We start from the raw sequence: 19,748 nt of genomic DNA, 5'->3' as shown, positions 1-19,748 counted from the left end.
TCAACAATTTCAGCCGAGCCACGATGCCCCAAATATGAAAAAAATTGCTTTGAAATCCGCGACATCACGCTGGCTTACCGGCACTCGAATTTCTGTGCGCAATTAAAAAATGAAACCTCAATCTTCATTTTATCTTTCAACAATCAACCTATTACTGTGAAACATGAAAAAAAAATGTAAGAGTTCTTAAAAATATTTTACAAGTAAACTTTTAAACTAATTTAGCGTTTCTCTTTTAAACTTTGCTGCCTCAGACATGTCAAAAACCCTGAACGACGATGGTAAGTTTGGCTAAATAGCAATCCCCCGACGATGGTAAGTTTGGCTAAATAGCGACCCCATGACTCGGCCACCATCCATGACATTGTGCCACCAATGGAATGCCAGGATATGGATGGTTTCGGCTTGTCTTGAACGCGGCTCAACACGAGGCATAACCATAGTTTTTCAAACAAAACTTTTAAAGCAAAGCCTTCTTTGCCTAGCCCACCGTGGTCTTGAATCTGTTGGTCACTTTCAGTATGTGTTGGGGTAAATATGTTAGCACCAGGCTTTATAGCCACTGCATGTTGACCAACAAAGTAGTTGGAGTTGAGTGCACTTTGTGTTCCGTGTAATCAAACAATGTATGATGCTATACAACCTGTATGCATAAGGTCGCCTCACAGGTACGTGGACCTCTTAATGGAATGGCGCATGATATTATACGGCCCATTTCATTTTCAAATTTTGGCTAAGCCTTGTTTAAAAACTAGGTGCCATCAGATGCTCTGGCTTATATAGTGTGGAATTTTGAGCAATTAAGAGCCAGTGGGTGCAGACGCATGGTCTGCTTTTCAAACAACCTGTAAGTATTGTGTCCGCTCGTAGGACCTCTCAAAATTCGCAGACAAGACCGCCTGACACATGACGCCAAGTTCACACAGGTGTCCCTGGTTGGCTTTCGCCGAGTCTTACTATCAAAGCACTCGTTCAGGGCAAAATAACGTTTGACAGAATGCCAAGATCTGCGATGTTTCCTTCCAGCGTAGAGCTTGGACCCCGGAATACAGCAGCCACCCTTCAAACTAATTGCCACCTTTCAATGCACTTCCTGAAGCACTCCCATCACCGGGCCCTTTGCACACTCACCATTTTGTATCGTTTCCCAGCAAACTTTCATTTAGCAGAATTTGTTGCCGGGTGAGTTGGTACATCTTAATGGCAACCTGAAGGGCACAAACACGTGCACATGCAATGTATAATCAAGAAAAATTTGTGTTTGTCCGTCGCCTATTTTTCTTTGCTGTACATTGCATGCGCTTGTGTTTGCGCCCCTCAGGCTGTCATTAAAAGTTTCATTTCCTTCTCCTTTGCACTCCAACCTTCACAATGCTGTAGCTACCAGCATAATTGAGAAAACTGCAGCATATAAAATACAACAAAGAAAGGCAATCTGCTGATTCTTCAACATGCAAGAAGCCTGCAGAGTGTAAACATGTTTCAAACATACTGTGTCCCCCCATGCGAGAGCTTATGCTTATCACAGATGGGAAACTAGCCGCAAAATGCTTTAAAGCCCTTATTACTTGTTTTGACGACATATTAACGTAAAATAAACAAGAAAATACTACACAATTCAAGCATTCTTATGTTGCTCATGAAATCGGTACAGTTTCATGTGCCACTTTCGGTTTCACCGACACTTGGTGGGATTATGAGTTTTGCTGTATCTTTTGAAAGAGACTGTGCTGGAACATAATTTTGCTGCAAAATTTTCTCCAATGCATCTAATTAGGCAAAAATAAACAATTTTCGAGACAAAAGGGTTAATCTAGTGTCAAACACTAATGAATACAAGGTCAACATACATAGTAGTTCAAACAATTCCGCAATTAAATCTTGATTATATCTATCTATCCTGTCTTTTTCATGTCCATTATTCATTGATTTCGTATCTTATTCGTATCCTCTTTCATGCACAATTACGTCGACCTAGACTTCTGTATAGATTTTTTTTCATTCTTTCTTTCTGGAAGTAGTTACAAGATAGCCAGAATCCCAGATATGCCAAGTCAGTGTGAAGTCAGCAAAGAAGACCTTGTCTTGAAAAAGGATTTTCCCCTTGACTTCAACCCTAATCAGTATAGCGCATAATTTTTAACGGCTTCTTTGATTTCCTAATATTTGCTTATATTTGGCCTCCCCCAGTCTAGTGCCTCTGGCTATGTTTGGCAAATGTGGCAATTTTTATAAAGTGTTGCAGATTGAGACATTTTTCTAGCAGACTTTGAGTTTGTACAGAAGCTTCAAACAATGCTAGCTGACTCTTCCTTACGTACATGTTTTACACAAAAGAAAGCATGCTTTGTAGCCATAATATTTCGTATTTCACATTCTTGTGAATTTGCGAGAATGCCTGGTGCATGAAAATGACGCCTCCACACTGCAGTTTTTTTTGTTCCTCCTAAATTATCCATTTGCCAAAGAAGCCAAGTTCACTTTCTTGCTACCGAGTGATATGCACATAAATTATAAAATATTCAATGGAATATAAAACATGAATTTCCGCACCCATGTTGATCTCTTGTGGAATCACTCGGAAGTGTTGCGTTGCAGGGCCCTTTTAAGGGGTATTCGCACGGGGGAGAAATCCCTGAGCGATATGGAAGGAGTAACGTGCCGTTGGTTGGAATTATCCACGACGTCGAGCGTTTGCCAGAGGGCGTTTGTAGCTTAGAAAGAAATGCTCCCCCATCCTTGTGGGAAGATACGCAGGGCTGAGCTGCTAGTTTGTTCACCTGGTGCGAGAAAGAGCACTTCTCTCTCCTGTGAATACCCGTAAGGGTTGAATCTTAGCCGAGTTGGTGACGATGCATTCTGACAGTGTTCACAACGCACGCGTACTAAGAAAAAATGGACGGGCGGAGTTGAAGAGCGCTCATTTCCAACGATTTAGTTTTAAGAAGGACTGAATATATACTCTGTCTACGTAGCAGGCATCGTTTTCTTTCCACTACTTGTTTTCTTTCACCGAAAATAAAACAAGTTAAAAGTCTGCAGTCGTTCACTCTGCCTGCCCTTTTTTTCCCTCAGCATATGTGCACTGTGAACTGTATCAGAATGTTGAATACCCTTTTAAAGGTGTTTAAAAAAGAAATACAAGGACATGCCAGCATTTGGTGTCCTCTATATTTTAAACATCCACCGTAGTCATCTTTGTGTGAAACTTCAGCACCAGGTCTGACTTGCCAGAGCTGCTCAGCCTTGCTCGACAGCACGAAAGCACTTCACCAGGTGGGTGACACCCAATCACGCTTGGGTGGAGCACGAGAGGTAGGTCCAAGATTGCAGCAGGTGACGTTGGCAAGCAGTTGCACGCTCGGAACACAGTCTCCTACTAAGCACGAGTTGTCGCATGCACAGTGATGGGCTCGTCACTTCCAGAGTGCTATCTTTATCAAAAGCACAGCCAGTATATCTACTCTCATGTTTCCAGTAAAGATGAACACCGCAGATAAACATCACCTCCGCAATCTGGAGCACAGTTATTGTGTCCCCTGTACCAGCGTGAAGGGGACCTCGTGTTATGCAGTGACGCGCACGAGAAAGAATCTGCGATGCGTGGTGGCCTCGAGTTCACACCTAGCTAGGCTGCTACACTGCATTTGGCTGCTTTGCAGCATGTGGGTTGCTATTTCCTAAATCCGGCAGGAATGTGATCTTGCCCAGAAAGCCCCGCCGAAAGCCCTGGATGAAGTTAACCGCCTGCTGTCTCCAGGTTGGGACGCAGGCTCCAGCCTGAAATGAGAAGTGACTTGGCTTAGCTCTTCCACTCAACCTGCAGAGCCACGCACTGCCCCAACAACTATCACTGCCCTATTATCATTATCATATCGCCATTTGAGTGCGACACGAACATATGTTCAAGGTTTCGGGTAACTCTTCCAAAATGCCAAGTGGAATTCACAATGAAAAGAACAAAAACTCGGTCACTAAAAGTACCAAGGTCACAGGTGTCAAGTACCAAGGCCACAGACAAGGTCATGACAAGATGCAATACTGTCAAATTTATTTAAATGTGGCTACTGATTTTGTACTCCCTGCAATGTATTTCATTCTACTGCTGTCTGTCACTTGAAGACACAGCGCTAATAGAGAAGTGACAGCCAGCATGTGTGTTGGTAGTACAGTCAACTTCCGTTAATTTGACCCTGACGGGACTGGCAAAATTGATCAAATTATCCGGCGGGTCCAAATTAAACAAGACAAAGAAAACACCAGAACACACCGCTGATTCAGTTGGCAGTATTTGCCCAAGTCTAACAAACCCCCAAATCAAATGTGCGTCCATTTTCTACGAGTTCAAAGCAGAAAAGCTAAAGACTGGATAAGTTCAAATTATCCAGCGAAGGCCAATTTTAAGCTCGAAATAACGAATGTTTGGGCCCATAGAAATGTATAGGCGCTGGCCGGGACCTTTGATTGGGATCGAAGTAATTGAAAAATCAAATGAACTGGAATCAAATTATAATGCAGTTCTACTGTATTTGTCCACATTCTCACTTGCTGCTGCTTTTAGCGTGAGACAATACACGACTGCTGCTTTCAATGCATGAGAGAATCACCATAAGTAAACTTAACCTCACCCTTGACTTGGAACACAAATTCCCTCGCACTTTTCTGGTTGTCAATTTTTCACTTGCGAGTCCCTCGCACACTTAAGTCCTCATCGATTGAGGTAAAAGTGAAAGTTTATTTCCTGCAGCAAAGTACTTTCATGAAAGGGATATCACATTAAACTTGCTGCATCAATAAAGGGCAACTCCAGCGTTTTCTTAACCATATTAGGAGATTGTCATTTTCAAATGGCATTGACAGTCCTTTCACCAGTAAGATGGTTCAGTTTGCTTAGAAACTCATCAATAATTTTAAATACCCAATAAACGAGGTACCGAAACCAAAACGGTAGCTGCTTCATGGGACGTCTACGATGAGTCGATGATGTCAGATTCTACACTACCATAATGTAAACACACACAATGCATGCTAAACATGAAGTACATGTGGTGATAACGCCAAGAAAGTGAAACTGACAATGTGTGCTGATGACACGGGGAGCTTTTCCAGCTCTAGCAAACTACACTGTGGCGATTTCAGCGATATGAGCGCTGAAAAATCTCCGTTTGCTTTTGACCCGCCAGCTGACGTGCCCCAAGATCAACGCACTGTGCTACGGCAAGACTAAATGAAGCACCAGTTATGACGTCTGTCAAAATGACGATTGTCGGCCGTCATGTCATAGAAAAATGAGCCAGCTTTGTCGTTTCCGGGTGAGGTAGCAGTGTAGGATCTGACGTCACAAACACAGGGTGGCCAGTAAAAAGTCATACATTCGTGGGCGTGAGTCGGGAACATGCAACCAATCTTTAAAATTAATTTTCAAGAAAGCTAAATGACTTGCAGTCATATCGTTAGGCACAGATAATCAGAGTGCATATATGAAAAATTTTATTAAGATCAGTGGACATCTCAAAATAATGTGCTCACACATACACATGTGCACATGCATGCTCACACACAGAAACACACACACTGTAATTTGTACATTAATCCACACACAAACACACACACTTGCATACACCACCTGACTTGGACATTATTCCAGAATTTGAATGCCCATGAAACGAGTGGGAGCTTCACATGTATGGTAACTTCTCTAAGCTGCGAATTAATTCCACTACAAGTTCTCGGCACAGCATGACGTAGAATCATAAAAATACAGTTTACTCCCATTAATTTGACCTCGATTAATTTGACTTCTTGCTTAATTCGAATGCACTAGAAAGACCTGGCAATACAACCATACAGTGCTACGGGAAAAAGCTTGTTTAGTTTGAATTCAAAAGCATGCCACTTCACTTCATTTGACTCCGGCACCCCCTCATTGCGTGCAGTGATTTCCAAATGCTCAAGAAATTCAGCAAATGGCACTACTGCTTCCCTAGACGTGAAGCCGTTTTATGTTAACATTCAGTGACTGACGCTTTTTCTGCCTGTGAAATCATCCGTTCTCGCTTGTTTCACGGGCTAAAGCCATGGCCCGGAAGCTGGAAGAGAACCCCAGGGTCCTCTATGCAGATGCCTCGCTCCAAAAACACAGTGACCGAGCAGCGGTGGTGGTTACGTCAAAAGACAGGCTGATCGTCAGCGCGTCCCTGAAGACAACAGACCCCGCAGTTGCTGAAGAAGCGGCCGTGGCCCTCGCACTCGCACAGCCGAGCGTGGACACCGTGGTCACCGACTCAAAGACAGCCTACGGAAGCTTCCGCAGGGGGGTAATCTCCTCCGCGGCCCGAGCTATTCTATCCAAGTGCAAGCCTCCGGGAAGAGCCATAAAGCTCGTGTGGGTCCCGGCTCACTCGCAGGTAGCAGGCAACACCATCGCCGACTACCATGCCCGAGACATGTCAATCCGGGCCGAGCACGAGCCGGAAAAGCTACCGCACCCGGTTACCAGCTTTCGGGACATTACCCGGATGTACCGAGAGGAAAGGTGCAAACTGCCAGAACCGCACGCCAAACTAACCAGGCAACAACAGACCATCCTGCGTCGAGCGCAGGCGGGATCGCTTGCGCATCCCGTACTGATGAACCGCACGTACCCCGCGGAACATGATATTGCCACGAGGTCTCGAGCTGCGGCGAGCGCGAGCCAGTATTCAGGCAAGGAGAGAAGAAGAAGAGGTTTTTCGTTTTTTGGGGTCAGCCATCTTCCTGGCTAGTACTCGTCTCTGCCGGTGCAGGACTTCTTGCTCTGAAGGCCTTCTGTTGCACGTGACAAACTGGTGGAGGTGCTGGGTAGTCCCAGCAAATGTCCTACACGCCTCCTGGTAGCCCTGTGCCTACAGTGACAACACCTGTTCACCGGGCCAGCCGAAGAGTCCGAGGATTGCCCCCTGAGCTTGGACCTCTTCCCGAGACTACGTCAGCTACGCACCAAAGCAGTATGGAAGGCACTACTAGTGCTGCTCACTATACGCTACAGAAAGTGCCAAAAGTCTTCCATGGTTCCATCCTTGAGGATGTCGAAGACTGGTTGGCTCAGTTCGAACGCGTCGCTGATTTCAATGGGTGGACCGATGCGAACAAGCTGAAGAATGTATACTTTAGCCTGGAGGATGGCGCTCGCACCTGGTACGAGAACCGCGAACCCTTCTCGTCGTGGAGCGACTTTTGTCGTCATCTGCGGGCAAGTTACGCCAATGCTCATCGCTGTGAACGCGCCGAGCGGGCCATTCAGTCGCGCATCCAAATGCCCAACGAAAGTGTGATGATGTACGTTGAGGACATGACGCGCCTCTTTCGTCGAGCTGACCCGGACATGACAGAAGACAGGAAGCTCCGGCACTTAATGCGAGGGGTTAAGGAGCAGCTTTTCGCTGGCCTTGTTCGGAGTCCCCCTACGACTGTGGCAGAGTTCTTAACGGAAGCCACGACAATGGAAAAAGTGCTTCAGCAGCGGTCAGCAGTGTACGACCGGCAAATCAGCGTCGCGTCATCGATGGATCAGATCGGAGCTGCCGGAGGTAGCATCAACATCGACTCCCTCTGCGACCTCATCCGATCAGTGGTACGCGACGAGCTGCAAAGAATACACTGCCCGCCTCAACCTGCTGCGGGATCCATATCCAGCCTCATCAGGAACGAGGTGCAGCATGCTCTGCAAGTCCCGCTTGCCAGGGAGGTCACACCACCTGTGCCGACGGAGCTTCGGCGCGCATCATACGCGGAAGCTGCGAGCCGGTATATTCCTGCTTCTCCGCGCTTCGTCCGCCCCACACCTCACGATACACTTCCATCAGTGCAACCGATCCAGCACTTGGAGAACCGCCAACCACTTCAAAGAAAATCGGATGTCTGGCGCACACCGGACAGGCGACCGCTGTGCTATCACTGTGGCGAAGCCGGACATGTGTACCGTGAATGCCCATATCGCCGCCTTGGACTTCAGGGTTTTGCCGTCGACTCTCCAAGGCCAAGATTCGGCGAAAGACCAAGAGCCATTGAGGAATACCTGTCTCAACAGCGCATGCCACTGCCCTTGCGACGGCAGTCACGGTCACCGTCGCCGAGACGATTTTCCCCAAATTCCCGGAGCTCCCCAGTGGCGGCGCAGGGGCGTTCGCCAAGCCCTAGACGGGAAAACTAAAGACAGCGACCTTCGGGGGCGAGGCCGCTGATAATCGACGCGAGCAAGGCCTCCCAGTGACGCGACCAGGTACCGGCAGTGATTCGACAACAACTGAACTCGGAAGCCAACTGTCTTTGGATATACCTGTGGTGCTCGACAGTCACCATGAAGTCAGTGCGTTATTGGACACAGGGGCTGATTACTCGATCGTGAGCCGAAAACTAGCGACACACCTGAAGAAAGTAGTTACGCCTTGGTACGGAACACAAATTCGTACTGCCGGCGGACATGTAGTCACCCCACTTGGTATATGCACACTCCGAGTTGGCATTCGTGGACGTACGTTTCTCTCCAGTTGTCTTGTACTTCGCGAATGTTCCCGAGACATCATCCTGGGAATCGACTTTCTACGGGAATATGGCGCTATTATCGACCTGCGGGAGCGCACCGTGACCTTCTCGACAGAGAGAGCAGCAGACAAAACCGACGACAGCCATCTCAGCACGTTTCACGTTTATGCCGACAACGTCGCGTTACCCCCCCGTTCGAGTGTCCTCGTTGATGTCGTGTGTGACAAGTTACGTGATGGTGAGGCAGTCGCTGAAGGCAACATGTCGCTCTTGCTCACACTAGGTCTCTGCGCCGCTCGCAGCCTCGTCACGCTTCGTGACGGACGTTCTACGCTGCTTGTGACGAATTTTAGTAATGAGCACCGTCACCTTTTTCGTCGCACTGCCATCGCTCTCGTCTACCCCATAACAGAGACTGCTGAATGTTTTACGTCTGCACCACTGGACAATGCTCTCCAATCGACACCGGGGGCTGCGACGGCATCACTAAGCAAAGTAGACATTAATTCGACTCTACCGGATGGCGTTCGGCCTGACCCTGACAAGACCACCGCCGTAGCCTCGTTTCCTGTTCCCCGTGACAAGAAAGCAGTCCGTCGCTTTCTGGGGCTCTGCGCATACTATCGCCGCTTCATCGCCAATTTTTCTAGGATTGCCGAACCTCTGACTCGCCTCACCCGAGAAGATGTACCATTTGTCTGGAATGAAGAGCAGGACGCGGCCTTCACCGAGCTGCAGGAGCGTTTGCAGACACCACCAGTTCTTGCTCACTTTGACGAGGACGCTGATACTGAAGTCCATACCGATGCCAGCAACGTGGGTCTTGGCGCCATCCTGGTCCAACACCAAGAGGGCACAGAGCGCGTGATAGCTTACGCCAGCCGTACTCTTTCACGCGCAGAAGCAAACTATTCCACCTCAGAAAAAGAGTGCCTTGCAGTGGTATGGGCGACCATGAAGTTTCGGCCTTACCTCTACGGTCGCTCCTTCAAAGTAGTGACCGACCACCATTCATTGTGCTGGTTGACCAATATACGAGACCCCGATGGGCGACTCGCACGATGGAGCCTTCGTCTGCAAGAATTCGATCTGACCATCGTATACAGATCAGGCCGCAAGCACGAAGATGCGGATTCGTTGTCGCGTGCACCCACCGATGTTTGTGATCCGGCCGCTGAGGATGACAGTGGATTCCTTGGGGCCCTCACCGCAACGGACTTGATTGCACGACAGCGCGAGGATACCGAAATCCGCGCAATCATCGAGAACCTCGAAGGACGCAACTCTCCCATACCTCGACGCCTTTCTCGCAGTCTCTCGTCCTTCTGCCTTCGAAGAGGTGTCCTGTATGAAAAAAACTCGAACAGCAACGGCAAACCCTACCTTCTCGTCATACCTGCTGACATGCGCGACGACATTCTTCTTGCCTGCCATGACGAGCCCACATCTGGTCACTTAGGCTCCTCCCGAACTCTCGCCAGAGTTCAACAGGCGTACTACTGGCCCAAACTATCTACATCTGTAAAGCGCTACGTCAAGAGTTGTCGGGAATGTCAACGCCGCAAATCCCCGCCACTGAAGCCCGCGGGGCTGCTGCAACCGATCGCACCACCCAGGGCACCATTCGATCAAATAGGCATGGATTTACTCGGGCCTTTTCCACTATCATCAGCCGGCAACAAGTGGATCGTAGTCGCCACAGATTACTTAACCAGATACGCCGAGACAAGAGCTCTACCACGCGCTACGGCTGCCGATGTTGCCCAGTTCTTTATAGACCAGATCGTTCTTCGACATGGAGCCCCGCCTTACGTGATCACTGACAGAGGCACAGCTTTCACGGCCCAGCTGATTGACGACGTATTCAAGCTAAGCTACACGAGCCATCGCAAGACCACTGCATATCATCCGCAGACCAACGGGTTGACGGAACGATTGAACAAAACCATCGCCGACATGTTATCCATGTACGCCGATGTACAACACAAGACGTGGGATCAGGTTCTACCGTACGTAACATTTGCGTACAACTCGGCCATCCAGGAGACGACGCGATTCACGCCGTTTCGTCTTGTCTATGGACGTGAGGTTCAGACCATGCTGGATGCGATGCTTCCACACGATTACGACGCGCTGCTCACCCCTGACGCTGAGCAATTTACGCAGTACGCCGAAGAAGCTCGCCAATTGGCACGCCTACACATCACGCAACAGCAGAGTGTAGATGCACGTTGCTACAATCTTCGCCATCGCCAAGTGGAATACCACCCGGGAGATCAAGTTTGGGTGTGGACGCCGGTGCGCCGCCAGGGGTTGTCAGAGAAACTGCTGAGTCGCTACTTTGGACCCTACAAAGTGCTGCGTCGCGTTAGTGACGTGAACTACGAGGTTCTCCCGGATAGTGCCATGTCACCCCAGCGTCGAAGGCAGCACTCGGAGATTGTGCCCGTTGTACGACTCAAACCTTATTTCCCGCGATAGTGCGACAGCGTCTCAACTTTATGATGTACTTTATTTTTCTCTCCCTCACCCCCCACTTGTGCTTACTTTATGTTCCTTCCCTTTTTTTTTCTTTCCCTCTACCTACGTCGACCAGCGCTAGCATCGGGACGATGCCCGTTTTTTTCACAGGGGGAAAATGCCACGAGGTCTCGAGCTGCGGCGAGCGCGAGCCAGTATTCAGGCAAGGAGAGAAGAAGAAGAGGTTTTTCGTTTTTTGGGGTCAGCCATCTTCCTGGCTAGTACTCGTCTCTGCCGGTGCAGGACTTCTTGCTCTGAAGGCCTTCTGTTGCACGTGACAATATGCTCTGTCCTTTTTGCAAAAGGGAAAAGGGCACCCTGCCACACATCTTGGCCGAGTGCACAGAACTCAAGACCCCCCTCCTCCCCTTCCCGCCAACACCCCCAATCCCCAACCCCTTGAGCGATGGGAGACCTTGTTATCCAGCCCCACCCTACCGATTCAGCTCGCACTGACGGACAGGGGCCAGGAGCTGCTGGGAACATATGGGTCCCGTAACTAGGGCACCACCCCGTCTGGTGCCTGTGGGCACCACCAATATATTTTCGGCCCAATAAAAGTTTATTCATCATCATCATCGCTTGTTTCATGTTGCGTCACAACCTCATAATCAGCAATATGCTTCGTCCATTTTTGAGGTTGCATGTAAACATGTCAGTGCTCTTCATGGCATGCTGGTTGAGTCGTGCTTCAAGGACAACAAGCAAAAAAAAAAAAAAAAAAACAACAGTACAGACTACTTTGAGCAATAAAAAAATTGTATTAAAAAGTGATGTTTAATTCTTCGTCACATACCTTCATAAGTGCGAACCTTGTTGACAGCATGCATGTTGACCGCTGTCTTGAAAAGGACTAGTCTGATGTCATCAGACGGCCCATCCAGTCCCAAGTAGTCGACGTAACTGCAGCAATGTAATACAGACCGAGCGAGATATTGCAAATGATGGGCACCATGGACAAGAGTGTGCGCTCAATTTAGTGTGAACGATCATAATCAGCCTGCTCATAGGTCCATTCTAGGACGGCACAAACTTTAGTACCCATTAGTACCCACCAGTGCAAGCTCTATATGTGGGAGTACTATAGTCCTATGTATTGTCACGTTGATGTACTACAGTTAAACCTCGATATAACTAAATTGACAAATTCCCGAAAAACTTCGTTATAAAGAGGATTTTGTTATATGCAGGTTCGGCACGAAAATTCGAAAAAGAAACGCTTACCGTATTTACTCGATTCTAACGTGCCCTCGATTGTAACGCGGTGCGTTTTCCGTGACCAAAAGAGAGGAAAAAAAATCCTTTACAGTACCGCGCACCTCATGCTTTCATACAGAAATACAACTATCGCTGTAGATTTACTCCCAATACACTAAAGTTGCGATGAACAAAAATGTCCCAGTTTCGCCCGAAAGGGAAAGCATCGATTGCAACAGCAAATTAGCAGACAGCTATACGAAGTAAGGATAGTAGTTTTATCGGCAGTATAAACTTGTAAACATTCGCTGTTTAACTAAACTGGTAGACTAATGCCTAAGCACACGTACTACAGCACATGGTCGAAGCTACGGGAGCTAGGCTCGAAGTGCGTAGGAGGCGGCCATATTGAAATGCCGATGGTGACATGGTAGTGCAAATTTAGGCTCGTACTCGATTCTAATGCGCTGGCAATTTTTGGACCCGTGTTATCGGAACCAAAGTGAGGGGGAAAGGTCACGCCCGCGGCAGCAAGATCGCCGGGTCGAGGGATGCAGGCCCACCTCGCACACGTATGCTCGCTCTCGCCTTGCAGTCGCCGTGAATTCGAGCGCGCCAGGTGCGCCGCCGCCGCTTCGCATTCCGTCGCAGCGGAGAACGTGCTTCCGGTTGCTGCTTGCGCAAAAATTACAAAATTTTGGGCGAAATCTCTAGGTTGTCGGCGGGGACAATTCATTATTTCGAGGGGGTCTCCCACTACCACTTTGTTGCGTAGAGGTCTAAAATACATGTGCTTCTATGGAGTAAAGGTGGGGAATAGAAAAACTTCGTTATATCCAGGAATTCGTTATATGGAGGTTCGTTATAAGCAGGTTTAACTGTATATAGTCCTACTGTACTGACACGTGTACTGATATATTCCTACATACTGTACTAGTGATGGTGAAGAAAACAGTCACAAAACTGTGAATGACGAAGCTGACGTTTTACGGGGCAAACCTGTGCCCACAAAAAGCAAGTTACACTCAAAGCACAACCATTGTGGTGAACACAGTCAGCGATCGTCAAAATCTGATCAGCGGGCCAAGCGCGTCAGCTTTTATAGATCACTCGTCGAAGGCTGCAGTGTAATCACTGGTGACCGCGTGGTTTCCAGAAACTGCTACACAATTCGTGTTGCACGTGCAATCTGATTACACAAGGTTTGGCAAGGACATACACAACACATAGAATCAACTATAACATTCGCGTAAGTTCTTAATCATGTAGGCTCGTCTTGCACTGCGCGATAATGTTTACCATTTGTTAGCCAGTGAAGAAAGGTGAACTGTTAGTCATCGAAGAAAGATAAACAAGTACATGTGTCGATATGTTGGCAGACCCCCCATCCTATGCCCACAGATTTTCTAATCTTATCTCAGCGATTCATTAAATGCTCTGGTGCTCTCAGTTGCACTTCCCTTTCCTTGAGACTGCATTCTGTTAAGTAGACCACCGGTTACCTGCCCCCCACGAATTACATTACCCACTCAACACCGCTTCTGCACGTTCGTTTCAACCAGAATGCCAGCTGCCTCTATTTGCTCTCTAATCCATGCTATTACCCTTCTATTTCCTTCACATTACACCAATCATTTTCTATCCCTTTGCTTGCTGTACAGTCCTTCGTTTGAATAAACATTTAAAAAGTTACTATTTGGATCTCTTTCCAAAGTGACACTTCTTCGTGCACTGTTCTTTGTCATATCTTTCTCGTACACCATTTTATGATGACTCTCGAATGGCCTTTGTTGGAGGCAAACAAAACATATAAGACATGCGGAGAAATCACTTAATGACCACTAATAATAATGAAAACCCAGGCAGTGTAATGGGATTGATTCATTGATTGAAGATGCTTTCAAGGCCTGAAGACACTACAGAAAGGGGAGCGCTAAGTACTACGTATTACATGCAGTAAACAATAACGCACAGAAGAAGACATGCCTCAAGGGACCTTGCAAGCCAATGGAAAAGAGAAGGTGGATCCCTTCAGTGTTGGCTCTTGACACAAAGGAATTGTTAAACAGATTAGAATGGCAAGTTTGCAAACATAAACTGTGGTCACTTGGAGTTGATAAATAGCAACGAGAAAAGGTTTCAAGCTGGACTGTAACGGTAAATCTTATAAAAGAGGCTGAGATGTGAGCATTTGCAACATAATGAGAATGCAGACAGTTTTAAAGTTTTTTTCCATTGATAGCGGTGCTAAATCGACGAGAATAGTTTGAGAAAGTGAAACGAGCAGCGTGACACTATACATATTCAAGGGCTTTGGTAAGGGGTGATCTGACCAGGGCAGGATATTGCATGTGCCTACTATAGTTTACACTGAACAAGGCAAATGAAAAATTGTCTGTGTAGTGCCCTTTTCAACTGTAAGCATCATGCGCCTCATGAGTCTTTTTCTCACTAACATGCAGTCCCACTTCGCCTACGCTACTTCAGCACTATGGGCAGAAGTTCATAATAAAAAAAAAGCATGCATGAAAGAAGTAAGGAAACTCCAGTCCTTTCTATCTATAAGCAGCAATCAAAAAGAAAGTTCCCTTTCAAAAAAAAAAAAATATCGGCAGAGGCACTTTAGATTGCTTACGTGTGGGAATGTGAAAGCGTTATACCGTTTGTAGAATTTGGGATGTGATGAACGCACTGATTGTATATACTCCTGACATGGCGCCACCTCCTCCCCATTGTCTGCGCCGTCACATGCTCAATGACTAAACCTAAACCCCACTTTTAGTCTGCCAGATGGCTGCGACGTGACGTGTGCAATCACGCACGCACTAGGCACACCTTTAGTCAGCCAGAACCGTGGAGCTGCCGTGGCATCGGGGAAACATGCTCATCCCGCACCTCAGAACCCCGGGTTGGATTCCCACCCAGACAAAGATTTACCAAATTTTCTTTTCAAAGCCATTAGTTCACTTTGTTTACAGGAGCCTCCCTGAGAAATTTGACGTCAATCCGAGCATTTCTTGACTTGTTTTTGCTCTTTGCGCCGTTGGCCATTTTTGGTATATGGGCCATTTAAAACAGCAGCTGCCTTTCCTTGGCTTGGATATTGCAGTGACTGGTGATGGCTACGCTCCATTTCATACTTTGCAGGCAACGCTGTGGAGGCTGTGCAAGTAGTGTGGTCATAGAAGTTGCACTACACGTGTCTCATTGTGCACTTCTTTTTTATCTGTTTTTATCTGCAACGCTTTCTATGGAATAACTACTTCATATATTGTGTGTTATTTTCAACTTGTGGACGTCGGGTTTCGTCCAATAAGGTTATTATTTGTGCACGTTTGTGCTGCCCATGCGCGACGCACTGAAAACGGTTGTGAATGCAAGAGCTGAGTTGTGGCTGCTTGCCACAGAACTGTTTGTTCAGTGGGAAGTAGGTTCAAATCTGCGAGATCTTCCACATTTTGCAACATAGAAGTATGAGACTTAATGTTACGTCAAATTACACGATGCATACCTACATATTATTTTTTCACATCTGATACACTACTTTTTGGTCATTCATTCGAGGAGTGAGAGAAATCTCTCTAGCCTTCTAGCCTTCTAGACGTATGAAACAATGCTCTTGCTCAACGATGTCGCTCGCTGTCCCGACCTAAAAACTCCCATGTAACGGTGCTCCCATTTGATATGTCACCATTCTGTAAGGTTCCAACATCTTACGTTGCATTTGAACGCAGCGGTCACGTAAGTGTAACGGTGCAGCGACCAATTCGTTCTTGCACGTCGCTGTGAAGACGATAAATGTATACTTGTGGTTAGGCTTGTGACCCCAACTGTGAGCCCGCCTTTGACCTTGCTCCAAAATGCCGGAAGTATGCGATCATCATTCCTGTTAGGCATGTTAGTCTCAACACGATTGTGATTGTTGTGGCTTTCCTAAAGTCCGCTTCGCCGCAGTACAGCCATGTAATGCGGGGAAGCATACGCAAAACATTGCGGTGAAGCATATCAAGAGCGGAAAGGGGCCATTATCACAGAACATAGTATGTGTTTCTTAATTATACATGAGCACATGCGGACAGGCCGCCAATGGAAACTGAACCTGGCAACGTTCAACACACGTACCCTCTCTAGTGAGGCTAGCTTAGCAGGACTATTTGAGGAATTATCAGGCATTGCCTGGGATATTATTGGCCTTAGTGAGGTTAGAAGAACCGGTGAGGCTTACACAGTGCTGACTAACGGCCACATCCTCTGCTATGGAGGTCTTCCAGATAAAAGAGAATCCGGGGTAGGATTTCTAGTTCATAACAACATAGCGGGCAACATTGATGAATTCTACACCATTAGTGAGAGGGTAGCAGTCGTCGTAATAAAGCTGAATAGGAGGTATAAAATGAAGGTAGTACAAGCCTACGCCCCAACTTCCGGTCACGATGATGAAGAAATAGAACAGTTTTATGAAGATGTCGAATTTTCAATGAGAAAGGTGCAAACTCGGTATACTGTAGTCATGCGCGACTTCAATGCAAAAGTGGGGAAGAAAGCAGGTTGGCGAGCAAGCAATTGGCAACTACGGCATCGATTCTAGGAATGCAAGAGGAGAGATGTTGGTAGAATTCGCGGAAAGGAATAGGCTCCGAATAATGAATACATTCTTCAGGAAGCGCAGCAACAAGAAGTGGACCTGGAAAAGCCCTAATGGAGAAACAAGGTATGAAATAGATTTCATACTCTCTGCCGATCCGAGCATAGTGCAGAATGTAGAAGTGTTAGGTAAGGTAAAGTGCAGTGACCATAGGTTAGTGAGGTCTAGGATTTCTCTCAATTTGAAGAGAGAAAGAGTGAAATTAGTCAAGAGGAAACAGGCCAACCCAGACGCAGTAAGGGTGAAAGCAGACCAATTCAGGCTGGTGCTCGCAAACAAATATGCAGCTTTAGAACAAGAAGATGAAGATAACATAGAGGTAATGAACGAAACCGTAACTAGGCTGATCTCAGAAGCAGCAATTGAAGTGGGAGGCAAGGCACCAAGGCAACCAGTAGGGAAGCTCTCCCAAGAAACAAAGGACCTAATAAAGAAACGACAAAACATGAAAGTTTCGAACTCAAGAGATCAGATAGAATTCGTTGAACTGTCAAAACTGATCAACAAGAAGAAAGTAAGGGATATACGAAATTATAACGTGGGAAAGATTGAGGAAGCCGTAAAATATGGACGCAGCATGAAATCAGTAAGGAGAAAGCTTGGCATAGGACAAGGCAAGATGTATGCACTGAAAGATAAGCATGGTAATATCATCAGCAATTTCAATGACATAGTAAAAACAGCAGAAGAATTCTATACTGACCTGTACAGTTCCCAAAACAGCCAAGCTACTTTAATTCGAAATAGTGATGAACTGGATACAGAAGCTCCTTCTATAATTAGCGATGAAGTTAGAAGGGCCTTGAAAGACATGACCAGGGGAAAAGCGGCTGGAGAAGATGAAATAACAGCAGATTTAATCACAGATGGAGGAGATAATATGCTTGAAAAGCTTACGGCCCTTTATACACAATGCCTCACAACTTCAAGTGTACCAGAGAGCTTGAAGAACGCCAACATTATACTTATCCATAAGAAGGGAGACGGTAAAGAATTGAAGAATTACAGGCCCATTAGCTTGCTTTCAGTATTGTATAAAATATTCACCAAGATAATTTCCAATATAATCAGGGCAACACTTGACTTCAGCCAACCCAGAGAACAGGCTGGCTTCAGGAAGGGATATTCTACGATGGATCATATCCATGTCATCAATCAGGTAATCGAGAAATCTGCAGAATACAATCAACCTCTCTATATGGCTTTCATAGATTATCAAAAGGCATTTGATTCAGTAGAGATACAAGCAGTCATAGAGGCATTGCGTAATCAAGGAGTACAGGAGGCATACGTGAATATCTTAGCAAATATCTACAAAGATTCCACAGCTACCTTGGTTCTCCACAAGAAAAGTAGAAAGTTACCTATCAAGAAAGGGGTCAGGCAAGGAGACACAATCTCTCCAATGCTATTCACTGCATGCTTAGAAGAAGTATTCAAGCTCTTAGACTGGGAAGGTATAGGAGTGAGGATCAACGGCGAATATCTCAGCAACCTTCGGTTTGCAGATGACATTGTCCTATTCAGCAACAATGGAGACGAATTACAACAAATGATTGAGGACCTTAATCGAGAAAGTGTAAGAATTGGGTTGAAGATGAATATGTAGAAGACAAAGATAATGTTCAATAGCGTGGCAAGGGAACAAGAATTCAGGATCGCCAGTCAGCTTCTAGAGTCTGTAAAGGATACGTTTATCTAGGTCAATTAATCACAAGGGACCCTGATCATGAGAAAGAAATTTACAGAAGAATAAAATTGGGTTGGAGTGCATACGGCAGGCATTGCCAAATCCTGACCGGGAGCTTACCACTGTCGTTGAAAAGAAAGGTGTACAATCATTGCATTCTACCGGTGCTAACATATGGGGCAGAGACTTGGAGGTTAACAAAGAAGCTCGAGAACAAGTTAAGGACCGCACAAAGAGCGATGGAACGAAAAATCTTAGGACTAACGTTAAGAGTCAGGAAGAGAGCGGTGTGGATCAGAGAACAAACGGGGATAGCCGATATTCTAGTTGACATTAAGCGGAAGAAATGGAGCTGGGTAGGCCATGTAATACGTAGGATGGATAACCGGTGGACCATTAGGGCTACAGAATGGATACCAAGAGAAGGGAAGCGCAGTCTAGGACGGCAGAAAACCAGGTGGGATGATGAAGTTAGGAAATTCGCAGGCGCAAGTTGGAAAATGCTAGCGCAAGACAGGGGTAATTGGAGATCGCAGGGAGAGGCCTTCGTCCTGCAGTGGACATAAATATAGGCTGATGATGATGATGATGATGATGACATGCGCCATCTCCACTCACAGTACGAGCGCCGAGACGTCTAATTACTGCACTGGGAGCCACCCAAATTTGTTTCGGACGTTGCTGTGGTGATTTGGGGCCTTCCTCACTGTTACGTTTTCCTGGCTGTTAAGTTTTTTTCCCAGCCGTCCCTTGAAAAATGAATCAGTGAGGTTCTACTGTAATTGATGTGACTTGTCACTATGATTACCTTGTTGCAACGGTAATCTTATGCACAGCTCAAATCCAGTCAGGGAAATAGCTTCTACAGTTCACAGCGACACCTGGGTTCTGCTCCGGTGGGGTTTTAAACAGTTAAGCAACATACATTCAACTACAAAATTTTATGGAACGCAGGCTCCAAGAAAACATTGAATTTCCTAGCAGTTTGTGACGGTACCCAGTAAAAACCATACAACACTATGTTGTTCGCATACACTAGTACTGGTTGGAAATCCAAACACAAGGCTGCGTTTCAAGGCAACCAAGATATTCAGCTTTTTCTTAAATCACGCGGTCCACAACCTCTTGCAGTTGACTGCATCTTAGACCTTCTAAGTGCACTGCAAGATAGGC

The 19,748-nt window shown here is 46.6% G+C and overlaps 1 protein-coding gene across 1 annotated transcript in view; it reads right to left on the bottom strand.

The window, feature by feature from the left end:
• Window positions 1–3,149: 3,149 nt before the first annotated feature.
• LOC119433968 (mitochondrial ribosome-associated GTPase 1-like) overlaps window positions 3,150–19,748 on the bottom strand; it is a 37,785-nt gene continuing 21,186 nt past the window's right edge. The window contains 3 exon segments of the mRNA XM_037701259.2: window positions 3,150–3,747; window positions 3,749–3,780; window positions 11,840–11,946. Of these exon segments, the coding sequence (XP_037557187.1) occupies window positions 3,637–3,747; window positions 3,749–3,780; window positions 11,840–11,946 (250 nt within the window). The 3' untranslated portion in view covers window positions 3,150–3,636.

Source organism: Dermacentor silvarum, chromosome 11 (assembly GCF_013339745.2).
Source record: "Dermacentor silvarum isolate Dsil-2018 chromosome 11, BIME_Dsil_1.4, whole genome shotgun sequence".
Taxonomy (NCBI): domain Eukaryota; kingdom Metazoa; phylum Arthropoda; class Arachnida; order Ixodida; family Ixodidae; genus Dermacentor; species Dermacentor silvarum.
The sequence above is the reverse complement of the archived record's forward strand: the minus strand, read 5'-3'. Positions and strand labels throughout refer to the sequence as shown.